This window comes from Eumetopias jubatus, unplaced genomic scaffold (assembly GCF_037043125.1).
Source record: "Eumetopias jubatus isolate StellerSeaLion01/CBP00866 unplaced genomic scaffold, mEumJub1_p1.0 scaffold_17, whole genome shotgun sequence".
Taxonomy (NCBI): Eukaryota; Metazoa; Chordata; class Mammalia; order Carnivora; family Otariidae; genus Eumetopias; species Eumetopias jubatus.
In genome coordinates, this window is record NW_028274823.1 from 57,974,416 (window position 1) to 58,000,681 (window position 26,266).

Consider the following 26,266-nt stretch of genomic DNA (forward strand, 5'->3'; position numbering starts at 1 on the left):
AAGGAGCCAACCATCACCCTACTTGTGACTACCCCTCTCTCTGCCACAGTCCATGGCTCTCTGTGTCCCCTGGCACTCACACAGCCCACATCCCGCTAAGTAACTGCATTGGAGGCAAGCCTAGTTGCCTTTCCTCTAATATCTTCCATGGTATAGGACTCCACAGTTGACCGAGAGCTCTTGCAGTAACCCTGTGAGATCATTATTTATACGTAAAAGAGATTAGCTAATGGGAACTCAAAGGGGTCAGTGGCTTTTCCAATGCCGAAGAGCTAGGCACGGAGAGCTGGGGTTCACACGGGGGGCTCCTGCCCCATGGGAAAGGCCACCATCGCCAATTAGTTACAGAGTCCAGCCCGAAGGGCTCCTTCCACTTCCTCTGATCCAACAACACTCTCTATTCAGCCTTATGATTAAATAATGTTTTATCTTGAAATATCTCAGACATTCAATGAGCAATAAACATAATATAATGTATTATTGGGCAATAAAAAGGAATGAAGGATTGTTATATGTTACAGCATGGATGAACCTTGGAAAACGTGACACTAAATCCATAGAACTAGGAAGTAGATTAGTGGGGATGTGGGGGTGACAGCTAAAGGGTCCAGGGTTTCTTTTTGGAGGTGCTGGAGTGTTCTAAACTTGATTATGGTGATGGTTGCACGGCTCTGTGAACAGACCGGAAACCATCGAATTGTACACTTTAAATGGATAATATAATGCAAATTATCTCTCAATGAAGTTGTTACCAAGAAATAGCTTGAACCTGGCATAGCCTCCATCCAGCTTAAATGTTACCAATATAGGGGCGCCTGGGTGGCTCAGTCAGTTAAACATCCAACTCTTGATTTCAGCTTGGATGGTGATCTCTGGGTCCTGAGATCAAGCCCGGTGTTGGGCGTGCTCCGCGCTCAGCAGGGAGTCTGCTTGAGATTCTTTCTCCCCCTCCCTCTGCCTGCCCCCTCCCTCTGCCCCTCCCCCATTCATGCTTGCTCTCTAAATAAATAAATACATAAAATCTTTAAAAAGAAATAAAAAAGAGTTACCAATATAGCCAAACCCTCAGGGACCCCAGCCCCACCTCATCGCCCCCCCCCGCCGCCGCCCCCCCCAAATGTGATGCTTATCACTCCGGTGCATTTCTTTATACACTTATTACTTAGGCAAATATTCCCTGAATAATGTGTCTTGTTGTTTTGTGTTTTTAAACTTTATATAAATGAATTATATTGTACATATTCTCTTGTAATTTGTTTTTCCCCTCGATAGGATGAGATTCACCCCGGTATTGCTTGGCCTTGAGGTCAAGTTCATCCACGCTCCCTGTGTATGATATTCCATTGGTGAAAGTACCACAGTTTCACATCCCACAATGTGTGTCTCCACTCTGCTTCTGACAAATATTTAGGTTTTCTTTTCCCTTTCCCCGCAGTGCACATGGGACCGGGAACACCCTGTCCTCCCTTATGCACGAGTGAGTGTTTCTCAGGAGAGGCGGCTCTGTGGAGGCCATCACACACTTTGTCAAATACTGTCCCATTATTTCCTCATGCATAAGGAAACTGAGGACCAGAGAGAGGACGTGACCTGCTCAGAGTCCCTCAGGGTCTGGGACCGATGCCCAGTCCAAGGCTCTTCTAGCCACAGCACACTGCCTTTCCAGAACCCTCCATTTCCTTATTTTTATTTCGCTGCAAATCCCAACGACCACCCAGCGGGCCTTATCAGAGCCAGTCTAGGAGAAACACATTATCAGTGCTGTCCAGGAGGGCTGGGGATCTGGCAGTGCTTTCGGGAGGAAACAGGGAAGAAATGAACTTTGGAGAATGCCCCAGGCAGCTCCGAAGTGCCGAGAAGGGCAGCCTTGGGAGGAGAGGCCCTTCCCACGCTGGCTCCCCTCACTGGGGACTTCCTTACCTCCTCGAGGTAACAGCCAGCCTCCCACCCGGCTAGCTGCTTGCCTGAAACGGAGCCAAAAGGCCGCAGGAAGTGCCTGTATCTGGAACCCAGGGTCTGAACTTTACTGACTGGCTGTCTGATTTCTAAAGCACAACACCCTGGCTCTGGTTCGGCCCTGGCTCCCTTTACCTGCAGCCTCAGCTCTGGCGCATGGGTGTTACCAGGGAGCCTGCTGGGCATGCAGCAGGGACACTGGCAGGAGGGGAGGCCTGAGGGGGGCAGCAGGCCACATTAGGGATTGGGACTTTTAACCTAAGGGCGAATGAAAGGAGGGCGTGCTTTAAGTAGGGTTGTGCATTCGTTTATCAAACACCATTCAGGGATCCGAGGAGGAGCTGTGAGGGGCTCCTGCAGGGAGTAGGGTGAGAGATGGTGGCAGCTGCAACAGGTGTGCTGGTGGAGGCGCCAGGGGCAACCGGCTGGGCGGGATCAGTGGGGCTTGGTGGTGGATGGGATGTGAGGGAAATGGCGGGGTCCGGACTGAATCCCAGGTTCCAGCCTCGGTGCTGGGCCTGTGTGGTGGTGGTGGCACCATTCCCCGGGACTGGGAATGTTGGCTATGGGCCAGGTTTGGGAGAAAGATGCTGTCTTCAGCTGTGTGAGCTTTGAGGATGGGCGACCTGTGACATGTCCAGGGGGAGATGTCATGGAGGCTGCCTGGTGTGGTGTGTAGGTAGATTCAAAGGTTCTCCCTGCCCGAAAACCCACAGAGGCTCCTCTCAGTGTGTAAGAGGCTCAGGCTGAGTTTTGCTGTCAAGTGCTGGCAGAATCTAAATCCACTAAATGGTCGGTGATCACAGCCAAAGAGAAACCTTCACAGGTGTATACATCCTGGTCTGTTTTCACGTCCCACTTGAAGACACATTACTTGTCCCAGTAGGTGGTTTTGCCTGGATTATATACTGCGCGCACACCAGGCATTCTGTTAGCATGGTGACCAAATAGCAGAACGAAGGAGCAAGGCTCTGGTAGGAGAGAAGGATGGAAGGAGCTGCGGGGATGCGGCAGCAAGCCTGGAGCGGTTAAGAGTCCATCAAAAAAAAAAAGAGTCCGTCAGGTAGAAACAGAACAAAGCCATCAGAACAGCATGAGCGGCTGTGAATGGGTGAGACACTGGTGTAGGGGCAGGGCAGGTGAGTAGTCCAGTTTTACTGAAAGACAAGGAGTACAGCATAATAGGAGGCTGGTCGGAGCCCAGGCTTGAGAGATAAAAAAAGTCCTTATGATTGGGATGGGGTGTGTATGAGCACTAGGGAGCCATGGATGGTTTCTGAGCAGTTGAGTGGAATTGATAGGACACAGCGATGATGGAGTATGTGGGTGAAGGAGAAGGAGGCGTTGATGCTGCCTGGGGTTAGAGCCTGGGGGTCTGGGAGGTCAGATGGGCCCTGCGACAGGATTGCAAAGGCGGGAGGAGGAGGAGGTGGGCGGTGCCCGAGGGGGAAGGTTGCTGACACAGCACAAAAGCTTGGCCGAGGCAGAAAGAGGGAGAGTTGGAATACTATCGGAGGGTCTCTTATCAGGCTGGCCCTCAGGGATGTGCTTAAAGGATTAGCCAGGAATGACTCACAATTAACCCCTCAATTATTTGCATATAAAACAGAGTTTACCTGAAAACAGTATCTCTTTAGTGGCAATGTTCTGCCTAATGCAACCATCAGCTCTGCAATCTTTTTCTTTATTAATGGCACCCAGGGACACTTTGGTCTAAATGCTCCCTTTTCTGGGTTAGCTGAGTCTAAACAGAGGAGATCCACAGGGGAGGGGGCGTTGTGGGTCTGCTCTGCTGTAGTCCAAGAGAGCTGAGGGGGGCCCAGTCTAGGATGGAAGCTCTGGCCATAGTCCCTGCCCAGGAAAATGCCCTGAGACTGCTGCGGAGGGGGAGATTTGCCACCAGGGCAACCAGGGTAAGGCTAGACAAAGAAAGGGCTTCAGGACATGTGAACACCAGCTCTCACCACATATGGAAGCTAACCAAGCCCAGGGGGGCTGTTTCAGCCTGAACATCAATTGCCAACTTTCCTTGCTGAAGGGGCTTCTCTGCCCTCAAGCCAGCCTCCACGTCATTGCTAGACACTGCTCTAGACTACAAACGGGATCAGGCCTCATCCCTGCTCCCCAACCCTTCTCTGACGCCACATCACCTCCTGAGGGGTAACAAAGCCAGAGCAGGGGTTACTGCTCGCCACGCCTGCACCCACAACAGACATCCCTAAGCGATGACCACACCTTCCACTGAGCCTGGGTGGAGCCTCCGAATCCACGCTGCACACTCCGGGCAGCCATTACTAATCAGTCACCCTCAGGATGAAAACCGTTTCCCTCTCTTGGAAGGGGGAGAGCTGGAACTCCTCGGCCTGGCCCTTTGCTGTCTGTTCCCACCCTTATTTCAGATCACCGCTGCTATGCTATGCTCCAGCTTCCTCCAACTGCTTGTCGTTCCCACATATTCCGCCTTTTTCTTCTTCTCAGAGCCTCTGCCCGTGTGGGTGGAACGGCGTCTATGCAGATTGCTAGTCTTTCCTCCGTTATCCAGCAACAGACTTGTGTCTGGGCGCCCGGCTGCCCAGCAGAAAACCCCTGCCGGGCCTCCCGGGGGGAGCTGGTAACCATGTGACTAAGTGCTGGCCAATGGGATACGAGCGGAAGTGATGCATGTCGGGATTTTTTTCCCCTTCAAGTTTTGCTCTTAAAAACTTGGGATGGTGAGACCAAAGCAATTGCCAGCATCGTGCCGCATGAAGGAGCTGGCAAGTTCACCTTCCCAGCCCGGCACCACTGTCGTCCGGCCTGCTAAGGAAGAGACCTCCGCTCCGCCTTGTTGGAGTCCCTGTATCGGGAGCTCTGTTGTTATGGCGGCAGCTGAGGCTCTACACTAACCAGATGCCCCACCACCAACCTCCAGTGCCACCTCCGCAGTGAAGGCCTCCCTGAGCCCCAGGCTCCTCTGGGCTCCCTGGCTCGTTAGCACACTGAACCAGTGGATGGCCACGGACTCTCCCACAAACCAGGCTGAGGGCCACCTCTCTCCGGTTCATCCACGCTCCGAACCACGGCTGGCTCAGGTGCGAATGCACAGACCCCACCATGCCACCCCCTCGTCCCCGCTTTTGCAGTCCAAACCTCTGGAACTCTGGGCTCCTCTCTCCCCTCGGAGATGAAGCCCACAACGTGGAGCCACCTTCTCCCGCAGCTGGCTGTCGGGGCTCCTTCCCACCGCCAGCCCTGCCCAGCCCCAGCGTGGCGGGCCTGAAGGAGCTGCTTCCTCGCTGCCTGGAGCCCGTATTGTCCTGCTTCTCATTTGGTACTGAGAACAGGGACCGAAATGGGAGTTTCCCTAATCTTTGTATTCTTCTTCTCAAGTGGCCTGGGAAGTCTCACGGTGCGTTTATCTGTTCCCAAGGCCCTTCTCCCGTCCCACCGGGCCGAATGCTTTGCCAATGGCCCATGCTTACTCCTCTGAACTTCTGGAGGCTGTGACGGCCCGAGCGAGGCACACCCGTCAGCACCCTGGCCCAGGCCTGCCGGCCCATCACAACCGTGGAACACAGTGCATGGGGCCCAGGAGCAGCGAGATCTCGGGGAGTGCATGGCTATTTTGGGACAGGGAGGATCCTGGGAGGATGCTGGTGAGGTCAGAGTAGGAGGGGAAGGAGGTGGGTTTTCTGCCCATGATTATGTGTCCTGAGCCCCATGGGGCCCAAGGCTGCCACGAGGAAGAACACACCCAGGACTCCGCCTTAGCCCAGCCAGCCGCAGAGGCGGACTGGGGGCAGGCATGGGCTCAAGATCCTAGGCTTGGATCCCAGCGGCCACAGAAGGCAGGAGGAATGCGTGTTTATGTGTTGTGTCCCAAAAGCGGTGAGAGATCAGCATCAGGCAAGATGAAGGGCAGTCTTGGGTTGGGGTGGGGTAGGGTGTGTGGTGTGTGAAGGAGGGGGAGGTATCAGAAACCAACCAGAGGGCAGATGGAGAACACAGGAAAGAACCTAATCGTTCAGGAAGGGTAATTAATGATCCTTTATTGGAGATGCATTGAGCATCTACTATGTACAGGCACGTTATGAGATGCTGGCAAGACAAAAATGGTAATGCTTTGACTTTGTGGGTAGCACTTTCCAGTTGTATAAGTTCTTCTGCAAATATCAGGAACCTCAAAGTGGTTCCTAAAGTGGTTTATAAACTCTGACGTTAAGGAAATAATCTGAGATGCATCATTTAGGCCCAAGAAGGAGAGAGGCGTTCTACTCTTGAGTTTGGAGGTTTGCAATTATTTTAGAACGTCAAAAACCCACTCTGCCTGTTTGGAGTGTTCTTGTAAAGGTCATCCATCAATATGAAGGGCTCGGTACTGTTCCTGGCACATAGCAGGTACTGGGTTAGGGGCTGTGGCGGAAGTGCAATGACTCATGACAGCTTGGCAGCCACCTGGTGGGCAGCCTTCAGTGTGGAGGAAGTAACTTCACCGTGTGGTGAGAACCCCCCCGGTTGGGCAGAAGGGGCAGGTGCAGGGACCCACCCAACAGGACCTAGCCCGTCCCAGCAGATGCATTTTATTCCGTGGTTCCATTGTCTGAGATGCCTCCGCACGGCCCTTCCAGTCCCTTCCTGCTGCCACTCCAAAAAGCTGGGAGAGCATCTTAGCCTTCTTCCGATTTTGACTCAATTTTAAGTCCTCTGATTAAATTCTCCTGGTGCTACCCATTGCTACCCATCTGGCTCTGATCTCTAATCTGGGCCAAATTGCCCTCTGGGTGATTCTCGAACACCCGGGGCACCGCCCCCCCCCAGGAGCCCTGGCTCTCTCCTCCCATCTCCTGCCAGCTGGGTCCCTGCTGATGGCTCCTCCCCACAGGGGACCAGCATCAAGCCTTTTCTGGTCCCCACTGCGTCCCTCCTTCCCCCCACTTCTGAATCGTTCACCGTGGCTTCATCACTTCCTTCTCCCTGTCCAAGACCCCTGGGGAGCCCACAGACTCCCAGAAGTGAGGAGAGATGAAGCAGCTTTGGAATTGTCTCCTTCCCGCCACATCCTTCCCCAGCCTCCCAGCCTCCCAGGACCACCTGAGCCAGACTCTCCCAAGCACAAAATTGACGACTATCAGTTAGACACCCACTTGGAGGGTGGGCAGGACACATGAAGCCCAATCACAACGGAGAGGGAGAAGGGCAAGCCTCTGCCTTACCATAAATGTGCAGCCCACGGCACCCCCCCCCCACACCAGGACACGGTATTTGATAGGATTTCTGTACATCTTTAAGTACAGGAGGAACTGAGGAAATAACAGTAATAGTGCTTCCTAGCAATCAGGAACGGTACTAAGTACTTTCCATGATTACCTCACTGGGTCTCCACCATACACCTGCAAGGGGGCCCTTATTCCCACTTTCCACACTAGGCAACTGAGGCTGAGAGGTTAAATCATTCTCTAAAGGTCACACCCCTGGTAAATGTCAGAGCTGGACCTCAAGCCTCTATTTTCTCCAAATGTCCTGCCCTTCAGCAGCATTATAGACTTTGAGCGAAAGATGATTGCAATTGACTGAGAGCCTACAGGTCAGGCTTATCTGAGGCCTCGGCTTCCTTAGAAACCCTGATGCTACGGGAGCTCTGCCCAGGCCCCGCTACCCTTCCCTCACCTTCATCGCATCTCATTAACCTTGGCAGTCTTCTCCCAGAAGCTTTCCCGGATGCCAGGGCTCAATCTCCTGGGCCCCGAGGGAGGGAGGGAGGGAGCTTCCCAGGACTCCAACACCCTTTTAATTAACCCGGGCGACCCTCTCCCGACAGGCCAGCTGAATTCCGTCATGGCCCCACCGTTTCCTGGGGCAGCACCCTGAACTGTGACTCCCACCCCAGCTCCCTCACTCTTCTGAGAACGTGGGCCCTCCGTTTCCCATATGCTCACCACCTGTTGGCCTCCATTGCCTGGCCTGGGGCCCCTGGGTGAGGACTACCAAGGCCCCTGGGCTCCTGTGCCCTGCGGGTGTCCTGCCTGTGTCATGTGCCCACAGAGAGTGTCAAGGGGCCTACCTGGAGCTGGCAGAGGCCCTCTGTGATTACTCCAAAGTGTCCCCCACCCCAAATCCTTTTTGGAAGTTTCCTCCCTCACCCCCAAAGAAGGACAGTCTATTCCAGTTACTTATGGGAACAATGAGACTTGCCCGTCTGTCATTCTCATAGCTTAATCATATGGCCAGCAACCTAGAAAAGTCCTCGTGAGCTATAACTTGTCATCGTTATTAATGGCAGACAGTGCCATTGAACCCAACATCCATCAGGGCGCCCAGCACAGAGCAGGAGCTCCAGGTGAGACGCAGAGGAAGAGTACTGGAACGGGCATCCTCACCAATGATCGGAGCCGAGAGGGCTGGTCAATGGCAAAAGCAGAATCTGAGTCCAGTTGATGCCCCACATCACCTTGCAGCCTGTAGCCTGTGTGCATTAATGCATGCAACCGTGACGCGGCACCCCGAACGCACCTGAGCCGTCTAGCTCGGGCAGGCCAGTCTTACAAGGATGGAGTAATCCATTCATCCGTGTAACACGACTGTACACCTACTATGTGTCGGGAGTTGGGGGCACAACTGTGAACTGGATGAGCCAGGTCCCTGCCCTGATGGTAAAGCTCCGTGATGTTCTGAACGTGGCCACACCCATCATCATATCTGATTTCGCCACCTGGCGCACACCCCCATAGAAGAGTTGATGAATGAATGAACACTTGAATAAATGAAACCCGCAGAGGGAAGGTAAGCCTCACAGATTTTGTCATTCCCGTCTTTCACGTGAAAAGGGACGCTCTGAGCAGGTGCGGCTACAGCACACCCACTAAGAGGGCTTCTGGTGCCTGTCCCCCCATCCTTGTCTGCTATTCGCAGAGCTCCTTACCTGGCGGACAGTGACACCCTGAAGACGTCTTCGGGAGGGCCTCCCGGCGCCTCCGAGAGTGGAGCTTCCATTTCTGCAAAAGGAGAGAGGAGAGGAGTGACGGAAACGGAAGGCCAAGCCCTGGGAAGGGTCTGTGGGCTGGTGGGGACGGAGGGGGAGAAAGGGCCGCCTGGGGGCTGGCAGGAGGACTGTTCCGGGATCAAAGACTGGCCATGGGCGTCTGCGTAATAAGAAGCAGATGGAGAAGGTCCCATCTAGGGAATCTCAGTGTCTGATGTCTTAGGAGTGCTCTTAAAGAAATTAACCCCAACCCCAGGGCCCTATAAACCAGCTGTGGCCTTCCTGCACCCCACCATCATGGGCACAAAGACCTGCTTTTCTCGTCTCTCTGCTAATTGTTTCCTGTCTAGGTCTGGGCTCCTGATTGATCCCAGTGTCAGGGACAGTGACTGTTCTTCTAGGGTCCCTCACAGCCAGGCCCAGGCAGGCTGGGCAGGGGTAGGGGATAGGAGGCTGAGCAGGTCACCTGCCCCACTATCGAACCTCTTCTTTGCAAATCATTGAACCAATCAGGAAGGCCCCCAAGGAAGTGGCAATGAGTAGACCGGGACAGCTCCTGCTCCCCAGGAGCTGCCATTTCCACCGTGGCAAACAGACAGGTACATGGCCGCAAGCACCAGGGCCTGGACTGTGTGCTTTTCAAAGGGCAGCATGCTGAGCCACAGAGGGTGGGCCCCACTCGCACAGGAGTTGCAAGTGACGCGTCCAGGAAGAGGCTGCCGAGGTTCATGTGCAGTTCTCAGACCCTGGGCAGATTCGAGTCCCTACCTTACCGGGTTCATGGGAGGACTGGGATGGTCGATGCATCGAAGGGAAGGTGCCTGACACCCGGGAGGCACTTGTGATACTCGAGTTACAGGGGAGGAACCCAAGGCGCAAGGCGGGGGAGGGGAGCAGGGAGATGAACACGACCAAGGTCAGAGGTGGACAGTGGCACTGTGCTCTCTGATGCTAGCTCAGCAGTGAGAACCTGGTAGCTCCCAGGCCACATTGGCCTTTAGATGTATTTTATTTGGTTCCTACAGTGGTTTCTTCCCCCCCCCCCCCCCCCGACTGGATCTGTTTCCAGCAGTTTGAAGTGACTGATTTCACATGTAGACCTGGCGGCTCACAGTTATTGACTATGACCAGAATACTGAAGTCCCTGCCATAGGAAGCGGCCACCCTGCCATAAACATTTCTCCATCATTGGCCTCCTCACTGGCAGAGCCTGAATTTCTAGTGACACAGACCCCTGACATTTCCACGGCTTCATGACAGCCATGAGACTCTAGCACAAGTTAGATGCCATGGTGCACCATCCAGGCCTCGCCCACTGGCCTCGCTTTTATTCACTGCCACGATCCAGGTGAGAGCTCCGCAGGTAGACGGTGTCTCCCCGGCCGCATCAGCTCAGCTCGAGGCCCCTGCTTCTCCAGGCTTCCAGGCTCCCAACCCAGCGCCCCTCCCCCCACGCCCCCGTCAACGGACGGTCCTGAGAGAAAAGCAAGCAGAAGAGGCCTGCAGAAGCTCCCGCCACCAGGCGACCTGGCCACCTGCGCCTGTGACCGCACCGGCCCCTTCTCTCTGCTCCTCCCATGCGAGGCCAACCGTCCAGCTGCGCACGGGGACTTCCCCACCCGCCTGCATCGGCAATGGTCTCCTCTAGACTCCATCCCTGGCTCGCATCAGGCTCCGTCTTCTCTGTAAAGGGCCAGCGAGTGAATATTTCGGGCTGTGTGAGGCACACGGAGACACAACCCCTCAGCTCTACAGTCAGAGGTGAGAGGCAGCCACAGAAAACTCGAAAACCAAAGAGGCACAGCTGTGTTCCCATAAAGACATATTTACACAAACAGGCTTCGGGCGGGATGCAGTGGTCGCTTACCCACTCCTGACATCATCACTGGGCCAACATGCTGGTGTCCCTCCCACCATGAAAAAGAAAGGAAAAGAAAATTCCTCTCCCGACCAAGCTCCGTCCGAGGCAAACTCCTCCTCTCTCTCTCCTGGAGCACTCCCGCCGGGCTCCTACTCGCCCTCCGCCGGGTGCCATCCCCCAGGTCACTGGTGACCTCGGTGCTGCTAAGCCCGGGGGACTGTCCTCAGCCCAGCCTGTCACAGTGTTTGCTAGCCCCGCCTTCTCCCTGACACACTTTCCTCACTGGGCAGCAGGATGCCCCTCTCCCAGTTTCCCTCCTGTCACTCTGTGCTCCTTCTATCTCCTCTGCCGGCTGCTTCTCATCTCTGCGGAGGCCGAAGGGCCCAGCCTCACTGCTTTCCTCTCTGCTCTGGCTCCTGGGGACCCTCCCCCCGCCTCATGTCTTCAACGCCATCTGTGGGTGACAATGCCACCCTCCCTGCACCTCTAACCCGGATCTTCATCCAGAACCAGACGCTTGACATCTCCATTGATAGGATCTCAAAATGCGCTCGGGAAAACCGGACTCCTCATATTCTGGCCCCACCCCCCGCCAGGCCTGCCCCTCTGCTGTCTTCCTTGTCATAGGGAATGGCGACTCCATCTTGCCAGACCTTGAGATCATCAGGGTTGCCTCCTTCTCTCTCACTCCACGCCCATTTGGTCAGCAACTCCTGCTCTCTATTTTCTAGACACATCCAGGATCTACCCCTTTCCACCACCTCCACACTACACCCAGTTCAAGCCTGGTCATCTCTGGCCCGGTCACGGCGATAACCTTTTGATGGGTCCCCCTGCCTTTGCCCCACAGAGCATTCTCAACACGGCCACCAGGGGGCCACACAGGCCTCCTAGATGCTCCTGCGCATGCCTGGCTTTCTCCTACCTCAGGGCCTTTGAACTTGCTGGCCTGCCCTCTTGCTCTCAGTGAGGCCTCCTCTGCCCCTGGTGCCCTCCTGTAATATACTTGCTATCCTTCTTCCTTGTTTTATCTTTTTCCGCTGGATTTTGTTGTACTGTTAGTTCATTTATCTTGCTTACTGCCTACCGCAATCACTAGAAAGTAAGTTCCACAAGGACATGGATATTTTGGTCTGTTTTATTCACTGCCATATCCCCAGTGCCTAGAACAAGGCCTGGCATATGGTAGGTGCTCAATAAATAGCTGTTGCTTACAAATCAGGATACTTCACATAAAGGTCTGGATTTTTGGTCTCTCTTGTACAGTGGAAGGATCTGGTGATACTGGGCCATGATGATGACTGGGTGAGGCTGAGTGATGGCTGCCCCTGTTAGGTAGGCGGGCGTGTGCTGCCCAGGTCACCGCAGTACCCTCTCCCTGGTCAGCTTCACCCTCTTAGCCCACCAGCCTGGCCCCCTTAGGCATCTGAGTTGGAGGCTCCTGGTGGGACATGCCCAGGATGAGGCTCAGGGTGGGCAGAAAATCTTCTAAGGTCCCGGTGTGGACCCCCAGCCGCCCTGGACAGAGCAGCCTTCCCGCTCCACCCCTGCTGGCGGCCAGGGCCTCCTGGAATGCCCTGCATGGCCAGAGCCGAAACAGCACCCGCCTGATCTTTGCAGCTATTAAAATGCCTGTATCGGTATCAAAGGGAAAATGCCAGGCGGCTACTCACTCCCCCCAGAGAATGCAGAGAGGCCTGGCCTTGGGTTTCTCCCTGCGCTCGGTCCCAGGGCTCTTAAAGGGCTCAGGCTCTACCTGGGCCTCTGTAATAGGTGGGCAGCTCCAAGTCTTGGTGTGGAGGATGGAGCCCAGAGCAGGTGACTCTGCACTCCACAGCTGGGACCTTGACCCTGGTACCTCCCCTCTGGGGGAATCCGCAAAATGAGGCTGTTGCCCCCTAGCCAACCGCCTAAGTGTTGCTGTGGAGAGTGCCTTGGAAACCATAAAGCACTTACCAGGAGGAATTATTAAATAAGTTACTATTAATAATAATAGCTACACATATTGAGCAGTATATATCAGGCACTGTGCTAAGTATTTGGGTGGAGAATGTCATTTAATAGTTAATTTTTGATATTATTAGCGTATGACTCCTATCAGGACCCACCTGCCCTTGGCGGCTGGGGTAGGACTCTATTTGGGGTTAGCACAGACAGCTTCAGACTCTGCTGAAGGATCCACTACACGCAGAGCTGGGCAGTGTTGATATGGGCCTGTGCTATAAGGGGTCCTTGGGAGTACCAGGACCTTGGGTTCTGCGCCCAGCTCTCCCGCTGTGTATTAAGCAAGAGATATAATCCCTCCAGACTTCGATTTCCTCATCTATAAAGTGGGGCTAATATCAGTTAACCACTAGACTACACAGGACAGATAGAGGGACAAAGCGAGATGAGAACCAAAAAACAAAGAGTGTCCAGATGTGAAGAACGGTGAGCACCTGCTATACTAGCTTGTTTTTCTCGGTGGCCAGGTGAAGGCCCCTTCTCTCTTGAGCTGGTCCCAGGCCTGTCTCCTCCCATCTGCCACAGTGAGGCTGGCCCGGCCTCCGGCCCTGCTGGGGACATGTGGTCAAGTCTCCTGCCATGCTCCTATTCCTGCGAAACACCAAACCCCTCTTCCTGGAAGAGGGAGGGAGAGTGAGGGTCCTTCCTGCCTGCCACCCTGCCCTTTGACCTTGAGGACTAGAGGCTGAAAAAAGGAGCTGCCCATTGAAATGACCACAGTGAGCGAAGCTCCAGTCCCTGCAGCAGCGTCTGATTACAATGCCTGGCACAGAGTGGTGCTCGATGCCATCTGCTAGAGCCCTTTTCATTACCCCTCACCATACTGCTGAGCTGGCACCCGGTGGGAGACCAAGCCAGCTTTTTGAGGGCAGGGCCTGGTCTGGTGTTTTGATCCACACTTGAACTGAATGAATCACGTTGAGGTCCACCCCCTAGCACCCATCCCTGGGGTGCTAGGGGGACGTAGGCTTCAGGAGCATTTGGATTGATGGAGATGGGAGAGGGAGGGCATTCCGGTGAGGAGCAAAGGCTCAGAGGCAGGACGGAAGCTGTGCGGGGCCAGCCCCTGGGCCCAATCGCAGGGACGGCAGGAGGGGGCTGGCCCCACAGACCAGCTTTGTTAAGGGGACAGGCCCATGGGCGGCTGCATGCCCCAGAGCACAGGCAGATCAGTGTAGGGAAATCAAAACAGAGGAAATTGAGACACTCAACCCACATCCGCCCAAACTGGACTCACCCGGTCTGCCCTGGGTGCCGGGAGGGGGTGCCATGGGGTGCGCCTGGGGAACTGTCTTCTTCCTCCCTCCACAGTTCTCTTTGTGCCACAGACCTGGCACCCGATCACAGACTCCCAGGGCCATGACACAGGGGCCCGAGGGTCTGCCAGATGCCACGGGCTGTCTCTGCCCCCGTTTCACCAGACCCACACAGCCGTGTGGCTCCAGGCTCTGCAGATCAGAAGAAGTCAGGGGAAGGAGGTGAATGCCCCTGTGTGAGCTTTCCAACCTTCCTATGAGAAAGTCTTTCCTTTCAGCTAACCTCCAGCCCTGCTGCTGCCTCGGAGAGTCAGGGAGTGGGGCCCTGGAACGATGTAAATGGGCGTGGGAGCCAGGCTGGCAAGGGGTCAGAGACCACAGGTTCAAGGGGCCTGGGGTTGTCTCCGGTCCGCTGCAGGATGAAGCAGAGTCCTGGACCTGGAGCAGGGAGGGGCTGGGGTGAGAGTGCTAGAGTGGAAGCCAGGAACCTCTTCCCTCCTTCCCTCCTTCCCTCCTTGGCAGCAAATAGGTGTTGAGCATCTATGTAGATGGGAGCCATGCAAAGTGCCAGGACATGCGGGGGCAGAGCAGACACAGAGGCGGCCCTGGGGCCCTTACTCTCCAGGCAGGGGCACACGGAGTCTACAAACCACACACACCAACCAACTGCCACTGTCATTGAGCTCTGGCGAGCAGGGGTGAGGCTCTCCAGGTTGGTTCATCGTGGGGAAGTGACGGCAGGGCGGAGACCTGAGGGTGACCAGCAGCTAACCCAGGGGAGGGCCCAGGCGCAGGGAAAACGACTGACACCTGACACCATCATGGGCTTCTCATGATACAGGCAGGGCTCCTGCCTAGATGGATCCATTCCACACTCCCAGCCACCACTCTGAAGGAGGAACCCGAGACAGGGAGGGGCGGGCTGACTTGCATAGTGACAGGCAGCCAGCGGGGGGTAAGGGGGGTGGGCAGAGGCAGGATCTGAACCAGGAAGCGGGTTCAGAGCCCAGGTCCCTCCACTGCACACCTGTGTTGTGGGGGAGTGCAGGGGGGTGGGGTGGGTTTGACTCTTTTCCAGAAGACGGCCATACCGATTACTGGAGGGCCAGGCACTGCTCAAAGCACTCATTTTACCTTTTTAAATTCTAAAATCATCACTCAATAAGAGGGAGATACTCTTCATTATCATCACCCCATTTTTTAGAGGGACAACCCAAAGCACAGAGAGGTTAACCAACTCGTCCAGCATCACACAGCCAGGAACTAGCCGAGCTGGACTTGAACCCAGCAGTCTGGCTCCACAGTCTGTGCTCCTAACTATGCCAGGGTACGGCCATGTGGCTGGACTCTGAAAGTGGGGGAAGGGGAGCTCTGAGGCAAGAGAGGGGGGGCAAGGGCCCGAGCTCTTCAGGCCTCCTGGGCCACATTAAGAAATTTATTTATTTATTTATTTATTTATTTATTTATTTATTTATTTATTTATTTATTTAAGATTTTATTTGTTTGACAGAGAGACACAGCAAGAGAGGGAACGCAAGCAGGGGGAGCGGGAGAGGGAGAAGCAGGCTTTCTGCTGAGCAGGGAGCCCGAAGTGGGGCTCGATCCCAGGACCCTGGGATCATGACCTGAGCCGAAGGCAGATGCTTAACGACTGAGCCACCCAGGCTCCCCCACATTAAGAAATTTAGTGTCTGGCCTGAGAACAATAGGAAGTTACTGAAGAGCTGTAATTAGGGGAATGTGGTGACTATTTAGAGCTTTTGAAAGATCACCCATGTTGCTGTGTGGATACTGAAAGGGACAGGGCAGAGTGAACAGGAGCAGGTGAGTTAGGAGGCTCCTGCCACAGCCCAGGAGACTGTGGGTAGCCAGCTGGGGAAGGGCACACAGTGACAGAGAGAAGGGGACAGGTCTGCAGGAGGCTGAATGGTGCAGGCGGCCGGGCCTGGAGTAGGTGCAGCTGGAGACCAGTGCCTCTCCAGATGAAGGGGTCTGGGGAGGGGGGGACTTCCTGTTCAGTTTAGCATGTTGGGGGGGGAAGTAAGCCTGAGAACCAGGGATGTTGTGGGAAATTCCTGGTATAGTTCATGGCTCCCTTTCTTCCAACACTCTGATTCTATGGAGTGGGGGAGAGGCTGCAGGTAGCAGGACCATCCTCTGACCTCCCATATCTCTGAGTCTCCCCCTACCCCCAGGAAACCACAAAGGCCAGCTCACAGGGACTAAGGCTCTTCCTGGAAGAGCCCCAGCTAATGCCCCTTTAACCAGCCCCCTTTCTGCCTCCTTGTTCCCAGAGGTCCCCCTTCCCATCCTGCCCTCCAGACCACCTTGTCAGAGCATGACCCAATGCAGAACACCTCCCCATGACGGCTTAGTGGCACCTTCCCGGGGCATCTTCAGCATAATAGGCAAGTCTAGGTGTCGAGTCCCCTGGATGGCAGAACCCCGGGCCCTGCAACAGCCTTCCTGGGGAAGATGTGTCCTCTGGGGGCAGCAAGGCCTCCCCTGCTGTAACTGAACCAAGAGAGAGGCGGGAGCCTCGTGGCGGGAGGGCGGGCTGGACACGGGCCTGGGGGCAGTGAGGAGGCCAGAGGCTGGGGTGGGCAGGGGTGGGGAGGGGAGGCAAAGGGGCTGAAGAGGCAGCAGAGGCCCAGGCTGTGTGGGCTCTAGGCACACGGGGCTTCAGGAAAGCCCACAATAGGCTCTAGGAGAGGAGACAGGGGCCCCGGGTGCCCCTGGAAGGCTGCGCCCAGCCTCTCAGGCAGGCAGTTCCTCCCCTTTGTGTGTGGCTTGCCCTTGCCCTTTGAAGGGGAGCCCCGGCTGCCAGCAGCCTTATCCCCACCCTTTTGGCCACAAAAAATTTTCTGCAGGGAGGCCCCCACCCAGAGCAGGGGGCATTTGGCATGCAGATGGGAGGTGGGGGCAGGGGGGGTGGAGAGTCAGCCTGGAGCTGCTGCCAGGCTCTGCAGGCAGCGCAGACAATACCCAGGAGAACCGGGGACCCCTGTCTGCCCCAGCCTTCCCAGGCCCTCCCCAGATCCCGGCCTCAGTTTCCCTCGGAGAAGCCTGCTGACTTCCTTTACCCACTGAGGACTCTACAAACTGCTTCTGAAAGGGCCATAATCCCACTAAAAGAGGTGGGGGGTTCCTGAGGCTTCTGAAACCTTCCTTCTGGATGGCAAACCCTCCGTTGATGTGATTTTTCAAAAACAAAATAGAACAAGCCCCCAATCAACCCCCTTCTTTAAGCCCCCTCGACTTTTTTTTTAAGCCCCCTCGACTTTCAAACTGTGCATCGCATGGTAGCACTTTTATTGACACCTCTGACCCTCATGACTGCCAGCCCCAGCCTCTCGGCGCTGCTTGGGACCTGGGGAGGGGTCTGGGTTCAGATGCACAGGATGCCCGGGCATGGGGCCACAGCTAGATTCTGTATCACGCCGTCCCTGGGGCTGCCAGCCACGGGGCTTGTTAAACACCTCACTGCAAGACCCTTGCCACGGGGATTCACTTTGGGATTTGGGGCAGGGGGTCAGCCTTGGTGTGTTGTTCTGCTCCCCAGGGAGCTGGGCCAGGTCTTTGAGGGTGTGCAGATGTGAGGAAGGGAGAGCAACTTTAAACAGAGTTTAGTTGTTATAGAGCTTCTACTCCTGTCTTGCTCTAAGGAGGCACTCGGGTGCATGGACAGCCAGCCAGACATGGATTATACCGTAAGGGAGTTGGGAGGTAAGGAGAACAAAGAGAAAGCAAGGGCAGGGTGATTACCGGGAACTGGGGTTGGGGTTTAGGCAGAAACTTCTGCCAGATGGACTAGCCTGTGCCACAGGGTGAAACCCGGATTTGGTGCTAAGCTTTCAGTGTCCAAGAGACAAGACAGATCCATCCCTCCTGGGAAGCCAAGCATTCTGGAAACCAAGGCTGGACAGGGATTTTCCTAAGGCTCCTTCTCACCGAGGCCTGATGTCACAAACGGTGTCCCCCATGTCATTTTACAGCAAAGATGGTAACGCAAGCCTGATGCCAAGTCACTCGGTCAACACCACCTCTGCAGGGGCTGAACCAGACTGAACGGGTCCCTAGCCCCTGGTCTCTACGACCTGCCTCGGCTGACCTAGTAGGGAAGGGACTTCACACAGATGGTGCATACTAGTGGCTTCAGAGTGTCAGCTCTGGGGCCAGACTGCTTGGGTTCAAGGCCTGGCTCTGCTACTTGTTGCTGTGTGACTTTGGGAAAGTCACTTCACTTCTCTGGGACTCCATTTTTCTCTTCTGTAAGAATATAAAATAAAATAGAAAAAATATCAATATATAACCACTTCAGAGGATCACTCGGAGAATTAAATGAATCAACAGAGGGTAGAAATCTTTGAACTGTGCTCAGTAGATATTAGGTATTAATAAAAGTTATGGACCAGGTACAACCCCACCTTACCTCCTCCTCTGATGCTGAGGGAGGCAGTCAGGATTACTGCCGCTAGTAACTGAATGATTTCATCTAATTCTGCAACCACCCCGTGAGGAGGATGTTGGCATCCCCACTTTCCAGATCAGGACACTGAAGCTCAGGTCACATGACCAGCGGGTGGCAGAGGTCCAAGTGACATCACACGCTGTGGGCTTGCCTACTTTACTCTTTTGCCCAAACCAAAAATGTGCCGGGCAGCCTGGGCAGGTGAAGAGGAAGCTCCCGACCGTTGGGCGTAGGCGATGGGAAGGGATAGACGCCCCCAGCTGCTCTGTCCAGGCGGGAACCCAGCCCACCGAGCCATCCCTGCTCTCCCAGCCAGCACCAGGGTGCAGCCCTGACTTAGGAGGAGTTCATCCTTTCCTCTCTGCTGGTTGCTGGGAAACACCCACCTCCAGGGAGCACCCCTGAGCAAATGCTGAGCCTATAGCTGGGTCTGGGGTCGGGGTGTGGGAGGGCAGCCAAGGGAGATGACTTCACCAGCCTCTAGCAGAGGGACCTTAAACCATCAACGAAGTGGTGAGGGCTGCCTACTACATGCAAAGTCCTGGGTGAGGCTCAGTAAGGGACCTGGTGACTGTGGGCCCTTCTCCCCCACCGGATTGTGTGTGATCAAATGCAGAGACAAGATATTTAAAGGCAATAGAGAGGAGAACACACTGCACAATGAGCTTAAGCCTGAGCCACGGATGGCAATTAGATGCACACTGACTCTAACAGGGAGTGGCAGTCTGGAGTCTGTGTTGAGAAGGATTCTGAGGTCCACCTAGGTTCACAGGGAATGTGTTGAGGGGTTAGGAATGGCTGCTTTGATGCTGGGACGAGAGAAGTCAGCACACACCATGTCTACATTTTCCTTCTCTGAGCTAGATGTTTGGCATGGCCAGCAAGTTCTGCAGGAAGTCAGAGCAGGGAGAGAGCCCATTTAGGGTTGGAGTGGTCTGGGGAAGGTTTTCCAGAGGACGCTGGGGCAAGTTGAAAATGATTAGGAGTAAGGGAAAAAAGGCATCTTTCTGAGAGCGTCAAATGGTGAGACTATACTTAAGGCAGATGGCATCTTTTCTTTGATGCTTTGACGTTCCCACCACCTTCCTATGAGGGGTGGCTACTTAATGAGGTCCTCAGTTTGGTTCGGAGCTACCCACTAGTTTTAAGGCCTTCGGAGAAGCTGTAAAACGTTAACAACTCCCCCTGGCGTTATCTGTAATAAATATTGCTTTGTATTTTTCTTTTAACTGAGAGTCAAGAAATTGCTCTTGGTCTTGAACACCAACTGTCACTACTTAATGATAGCTTTCTGGAGCAGTGTTGAGAAGGATTCTGAGACTGTACATAAGCTCAATGGGAAAGTGTGCTGCTATTGATTAGCAATGTCTGCTGAGGCCAGGGAATGGGGAGTGAAGCACACACGGCATGCCCGGTCTTTACCACCACTTGACCAGACAACTAAGTATATGGGAGGGAGAAGGTGTGGTGTGGAACCTGGTTGCAGAGACTTCAGACCAGTTTTCTTAGAAAACAGAAGAGAGAGGGGGCTGGGATTGAGGGGCTCTGAGGATCTTCCCTCCATTAACTCCCCACAAGATCACTCATGCACTGATACATGCAGAGTCAGACGCAGTGGAGGCTGGGTTCATGGCTGGCTGCATGCACAGGTGCGTGGATCCAGGGTCTATCTGATTATCGAGGCCCAGGTCCCACCCCAGCAGCACATACATCCCCCGTAAGGCCCCACTGCCATCCCCGTTCCGGCATTTCCCTCCTAGGGGACTGAGATAGGACTCCCCCATCTGGAGCCCAGTCTTTCAGACACCGCTTTGATCTCTCCCCTGAATGCTCCTCTGGAAAAACAAACAAACAAACAAACAAACAAACAAAAACAATAAAAGGCCCCTGTACACACCCTATAAATGGGAGACATTTCTGTTACAGTGGTGGGCATTGTTGTTTTTAGGGATGAGAGAGTCTGCCCCAGGTTTCTCAACATTTTAGCCTGGAAGCTTCAACACCCCCCAGCCCCCAGGAAATTCCTGGAGGTGGAAAATGCCCTTAACACCCAAAGGATTGGATCATCGATAGCAGGTTGGAGGTTACAGTGACATCAGTCTTCTCATCTGTAAAATGGGATGATGAGAGTGTCCGCCCCTTAGGGAGGCTGTGAGGATTGGAAGAGGTATCACGCACAGCATTGGCTGCCGGATGTACCATATAAACGTGAGACCCTCCCATCAGGGGAGGCCGTTACTCTTACTGTCAGGGAAGGGGAGTCTGCCGGGCATCCCCCAGTGCCCACCTGGAAGGTGGCTGCTGACTCCCATTGCTCCCCCTTGGCCGACAACACAGACCTGGCTATTCTCAAATCCAGACCCTTCTCTTTCACGGCACACCCACTGCCCAGCCCTGGGTGACATCTGATTTCCTCCATTTGGGACATTCCAGTTCCTTTCTTTACAGCAAGCAAACCAAGCAACAGGCAGCTGGAGTGCTCATTAAGGGTCCCAGCCCAGGAGAGAGGCACCGATGGGGGAAGAGTGGGGGCCTGAGGTCTGGAAGCCACACTGCCAGCTCCCCGCAAGCTGGCTCCCCGCCCCGTCCTCCTCTCCCCGCCCTGACCCTCCCCTCCCAGTGGCCAGGCCACTCAGACCCAGGCCTTCTGCTTGCATCTGCCTCTGGCCTGCCTCCTTCCAGGCTCCGCTCCCACTGGGTCCCCTCGGCCTGGCCTTCCGCCCGCCTCCCAGATTTGGTCTCTGCCTAGCGCGTTGCTTTCCCCGCTGGGATGGGTGGTGTGCATGTGTCCCTGGGATCCGGCCTCCAGGCCACCGAGTAGGCTGTGGGCTTCCTCAGGACTGCCCTGTCCAATGCCCTTCTTCCGTCCCTCAGGGAGTGGCCCGGGCTCACCTGCTCCAGCATGGCTTGCCTGCCCCAGATCCTGGGGAGCCCTCTGGGAGCACTCATACCATCCTGGGCCTAGTCTCTGGTGGTGGCACCTTCTAGTGCATCCTCCTACCTGCCATATCCTGAGAGTCTCACAGCACCCCCAAAAGAAGGAACCTGAGGTTGGGGGTGGCATGGCTTGCCGAAGGCCACAGGGCTGGCAAAGCCCAGCCAGAATCCTGGTTTGGGACCCCTACACTCATGGGGTGCCTGTGCACCCTTTAGAGCAGGAACCCTCTGTAAGTCCGTGCCACAGAATCACTCTGTTAACAAAACTGCCTCCCCGGCTCTCCTCTGCCTTTTCTTCTCACTGGGGTTTCCTCCGCTCCACCTTCTCTCTTCTCTGACTCTCTGCTTCCTCACTTTTGCCCTTTGCTCTTTGCTCTGACTTGGAAGAGCACACGTGGTAAAGAGAAGGCCTAGGGTGGAGGGAGGCCTTGAGTTGCTCCAAGACACCTTTGCTGGCCCAGAAGTGGCTTGCTCCTAGTGCAATGCTGTCCCACAGAACTTTCTACGATGATGCATGTGCTCTATATCTGCACTGTCCAACTGGTAGCTGCTAGCCTTGGGTGTCTCTTGAGCACTGACCTGAAAGGTGGTCAGTGTGACTGATAAACTTAATTTTAAATTGTATTTGATTTGAATTCATGTAAGGATAATGAGTTACATGTAACTGTATGGGACCGTGCAGACCTTTGAGTGTCATTTCATGAAGCCTGGGCTGTAGGTCCCACCCAGGGGATACCTCCTAGGGCCATCTCCCCACAGGGGAGGCCACCCGCCACCTCCACTCCCAGGACCGGCCCTCCCTCTGGCTCCAGGGCCCTCGGCTACTGACCTCAGTGCCCCCCGCTGCAGCCCCCGTGCCCATTCACCTCACTCTGTCCCTACCTGCAGCCCAGTCCGGCTCTCTCCAGCCGAATCTTCCACCACTCCGTTCCCCAAGGCCAACCCCTCCCTCTGGCTTCCAACCTTCAGACTGCTGTTCCCTTTGTCCCTTGGAACAAGGCCCCTCCACTCATCCCCTTTGGCCTGGAAGTCTCCGATTCACCCTTTAAGACATCACTCGAAAATCACTTTCCCAGCAAGCCACTGCCCTCCCGTATGCTGCATGTTAATACATTCCCCAGACCTCCTCGGCTCCCATCACCCTAGCATTTTTCACATGACAGGGTCACCGCCCGGGTCTCCTTTGTGCCTTATTTGCCTGTGAGTAGGAGGGCAGAAGTGTGTCCCCTACAATGCCTGATCCACAGCCGGCTCTCAGGAAACACTTGCTGCCTGAATGAAAACGGACAGAGGAAGGCAGCAGGACATAGTGAAGAGCACTGGAAGTGGGGTCAGGAACTTGGGTTCTAATGCTGGACCTCGCCATGTGACCGGAGTAACCCACGGCCCCTCTGTGGGCCTTCATTTCCCCATCTTACAGATGGGGGTCAGGTCAGATGCTCTGGCAGATGAGAGGTCTAGAAGTCAGTGGGTGCAGCGGACACTATGGTTGGCAGACAAGGAATCAGCACGTCCAGTAACACGGTCAGCCCCCAGGCCCTGCGAGCATGAGACTTGACGTGGCTAAGTCTCAAGGGGAGGAAGCAAGGATCTGCGGCATGCCCTGGCCAGCAGCGGGGGGCCGGGGAGGGGAGAGGATGGAGAGAGGCACTGAGCGGAGCTCCCAGGAGTCAAATGCTTGCCCCTCAGCTGCCAGGGCCCCTGAGATGCCTGGGGGAGCCCTCACTGCCCTGACACCATCTCCACTACCCAACCAGTCCCATGTGCACTCTCAGACAGCTAGCAGAGGGCGCTGGCTCGCACTGCTGAGCGCAGACACTTCCCAGGGGACTTGCGGGTGGCCTGGCAGAGTCCTGGATCCCCTGGGTCCTGGCAGGGCATGGGAATGAGCTGCCGGCAGCACTGGGACCACCCTCTCTGCTCTGGTCCTGTGACCTCCCTCTCCTTGACCACACCAGAGAGCCTTTGCCTGGCAGCAGAACCCGAGAGGAGCCTGGCTGCAGGGCACCGGAGCCTCGGGCCAGAACGGCCACAGCGCCCACCACAGTTAGAGCCGGGTTCCCATGCTAATCACCATCTCAACCAGTTTGCCAGCTCAGAGGGGTAAGGGTATTTGCTGCAGGTCGCATAGCTTCTAAGTAGCAGAGTGGGGATAAAAACCTTCTCCCTGCTCTTTACTGTTCCACGGCCCCTCGGACGAAGGAAGAGGTCCCCTCCCAGTTCTTCCTCGGGGAAACCTTCCTTGGCCAGCCCGGTCTAGAACCTCTTCCCAGACCACTGCAACCCTCGCCGGTGGGTCTCTCCTTCATTTGGGCCCTGGATCCCTTGTGCTGTTCCGAGTCTCCTGAGTCCCCAGGACTCCCACTCGAACTGGCCAGTTCTTCCTCTGGTGGCACCAATAATGCTGCCTGTCCCTCCTTCCTTGGGAGGGCGGGCGGGGGGGGGGGGGGGCGAGCTCTCTTCATGTACTCCTAAGATCGCCATGGCTAAACAACACTAAAGGCTTTTAAGCCACTTAGGTTCAAGGACATTTCAAAAGGGGGGAAAGCTCAGCATCCTCTTCCCAGAAAAACACACAAACATAAAATGATGGGGACCATTCGAGGGGACCAGGGAGAGGAAACGCGGCTTATAAACAAGAGGGTATGGGCTTATTTGAGCCCCAGGACAGCAGAATCAGGGAGATCCACACCTGGGCCCTAGCGGTCTGGGGCAGTGGGCAAGGACGAGGACACCACTCCCTGCAAGGACAGCCCCGTCTGTCCCCCTCAGCCCCTTGGATGACTCACTCCCTCACTCTCTCTTCCCCGCTGAACATGGCAATACAAATCAGGCAACGCTGATCCTCAAGGGATGGATGCGAGGGCCGCGAGGGCCCATCAAGCTTCCGCCGGGGCCACCGGGCACACATCCCGCCGCGTGGGCGCTGGGCGGCCCTCACACGGCCCTGGCGGGGTGCCGGGCGGGAGAAGTGGGGCCTGGCAGCCTCCGCGCGCGCCTCGCCTTCCTCCACCTGCCCCGCGCGCCCAGGCGCTCTCAGCGCGGGCCGTGGGGGGCGCCTGCGGGCCGCGGGAGCTGAGGGGTCCCACGCAAGCCGCCGGGGTCCTCGGGGTCCTCCGAGGCCCTGCAGGGCAGCGTCCGTCCCCGCCCCCACCCACCCGCAGACAGCCCCTGCGGGGCCCGGGCGCTCCGCGCCGCCGGGAGGAGAGCAAGCGCCCGCGGGCGCGCCCGCTGGCCGAAAGTTTGGAGGCTGCGCGAGGGGGCGCCGCGGGGAGGGATAAAAGCCAGCAACAAAGAGCACAGACCTCATCCAGCAGTTGGTTGACTCGTCCCAAAATAGCCGTCTCCATTTGCTGCTCCCCACGCTCCGCTTCCAGGCGCAGCACCCGGGCCTGCAGCTCGGCGGTCCGAAAGTGGGCGAGCAGGCTGAGCGCCAGCGAGCACAGGGCCAGCGCCAGCAGCCCGCACGACCCCGGGCTCGGCAGCCGCGCGCAGCGCTCGGCCGGCGCCACCGCCGCGGGCGCGCCCGGCTCCCCGGGGCCGCGGGCACCGGCTGCTGCCGCTTTGCGGGCGCGCTCCGCTACCATCCCCTCGCGTCTTGAGAACCAATAAATAAATAAATAGAATAAATAAAGGCGAGAGCCGCTGCTCCGAGGCGCGATGCGAGCTGCTGGCAGGGGGAAAATGCCCCTTTCCTTTGCTCCCGGCAGAGGATGGAAAAATTAGCGGCAGGAGGGGAAAAGCCGAAAAAAACACAACCAGCCGTAATCGGGGTGCACCCAGGTGAGAAGAAAGTTACTTCGAAGAATGTTCCAAGTCCAGGAAAGTTAGGGGAATCTGGACGGCTCTCCTTCTCTCCGCCCCGTTTTTCCCTTCAAGTGTTGGCAGAGTCCTGGAGTTGGTTCTGCGCTGTCCGTCCTTCTTGGTGTCTCGCGTCTCGCGGGCGAGCCGGTTTCAGTCCCGCGGCGAAGGGGCGCGCATGGAGGGCCCCATGGGCAGAGGTGGGTCGTGGCCGCTGCCGAGGAGCGTTGGGGCCGATTCCGGCGCCTCTGTAACTTGACACACTAGCTGTGGCTGAACGGATCGGATGAGCAATCCGTGCTACTTCCCAAACTAATCTCTCCCACCCCCCTCCCTCCTCCTCCTCCTCCTCCTCCTCCTCCTCCCCTCTTCTCCTCCACCTCCTACGGGGGCCGACGGTTTGGATTTATTTATTTATGCAAACTCGCCCGGGGTGGGGGGCGTGGTGTGCTGGGCCCGCCGCCCCAACCCGCCGGCCCGGGAGCCCCTCTCCCGCGCTCCTTGTCCCCTTTGAAGTGACACTGGGGTTATTTATAGGCAGGAAGGGGGTGTGGGGTGGAGCGGGGGCTTTACTTCTCTCCCTTTCTCCGGATTCACACCGAGGGCCCTCTTTGCCTTCCACCAAAGTCACAGGGCCAGGATCACTCTGCTTTCCGAAAAGTTGGCAAAGGCAGCCTTAGGGATCCTCCAAGGAGCGTGGCTGTGTTCTTGTCGGGCACCTGGATGGATTTCTAGATCTTCAGCAGGACGATCTAAATCCCTTCGGCCACCATTGCTCCCACCCGCAGGTGTCTTGGGTCTCATCCCCTCCCTCTCACCCCAAATCAGTTTCACATTGGGCTCTGTACCTCCTGCGCCCTGCAGCCCCAAGGCTTTGGCGGGGGCTCATTCCACCTACTACATCTTTAACATCTTTACTCTGGGGTGAAAAGTCAGCCCTCCAGGTGGCAGCGGAACTGACCTTCTTTTCTCTCTTTCAGGACTAAGACATAACAAGGTACAGGAGAATAAAACTGAGCAGA

General features: G+C 55.9%; 1 protein-coding gene across 1 annotated transcript in view; it reads right to left on the reverse strand.

Moving 5' to 3' along the window:
- Nucleotides 1–25,030, reverse strand: part of COL13A1 (collagen type XIII alpha 1 chain) — a 198,377-nt gene extending 173,347 nt beyond the window's left edge. The window contains exons 1-2 of the mRNA XM_028109525.2: nucleotides 24,749–25,030; nucleotides 8,855–8,927 (exon numbers count right to left, since the gene is read on the reverse strand). Coding sequence (XP_027965326.1) covers nucleotides 8,855–8,927; nucleotides 24,749–25,030 — 355 coding nt within the window. The remainder of the gene's footprint in view (nucleotides 1–8,854; nucleotides 8,928–24,748) is intronic.
- Nucleotides 25,031–26,266: the final 1,236 nt, after the last annotated feature.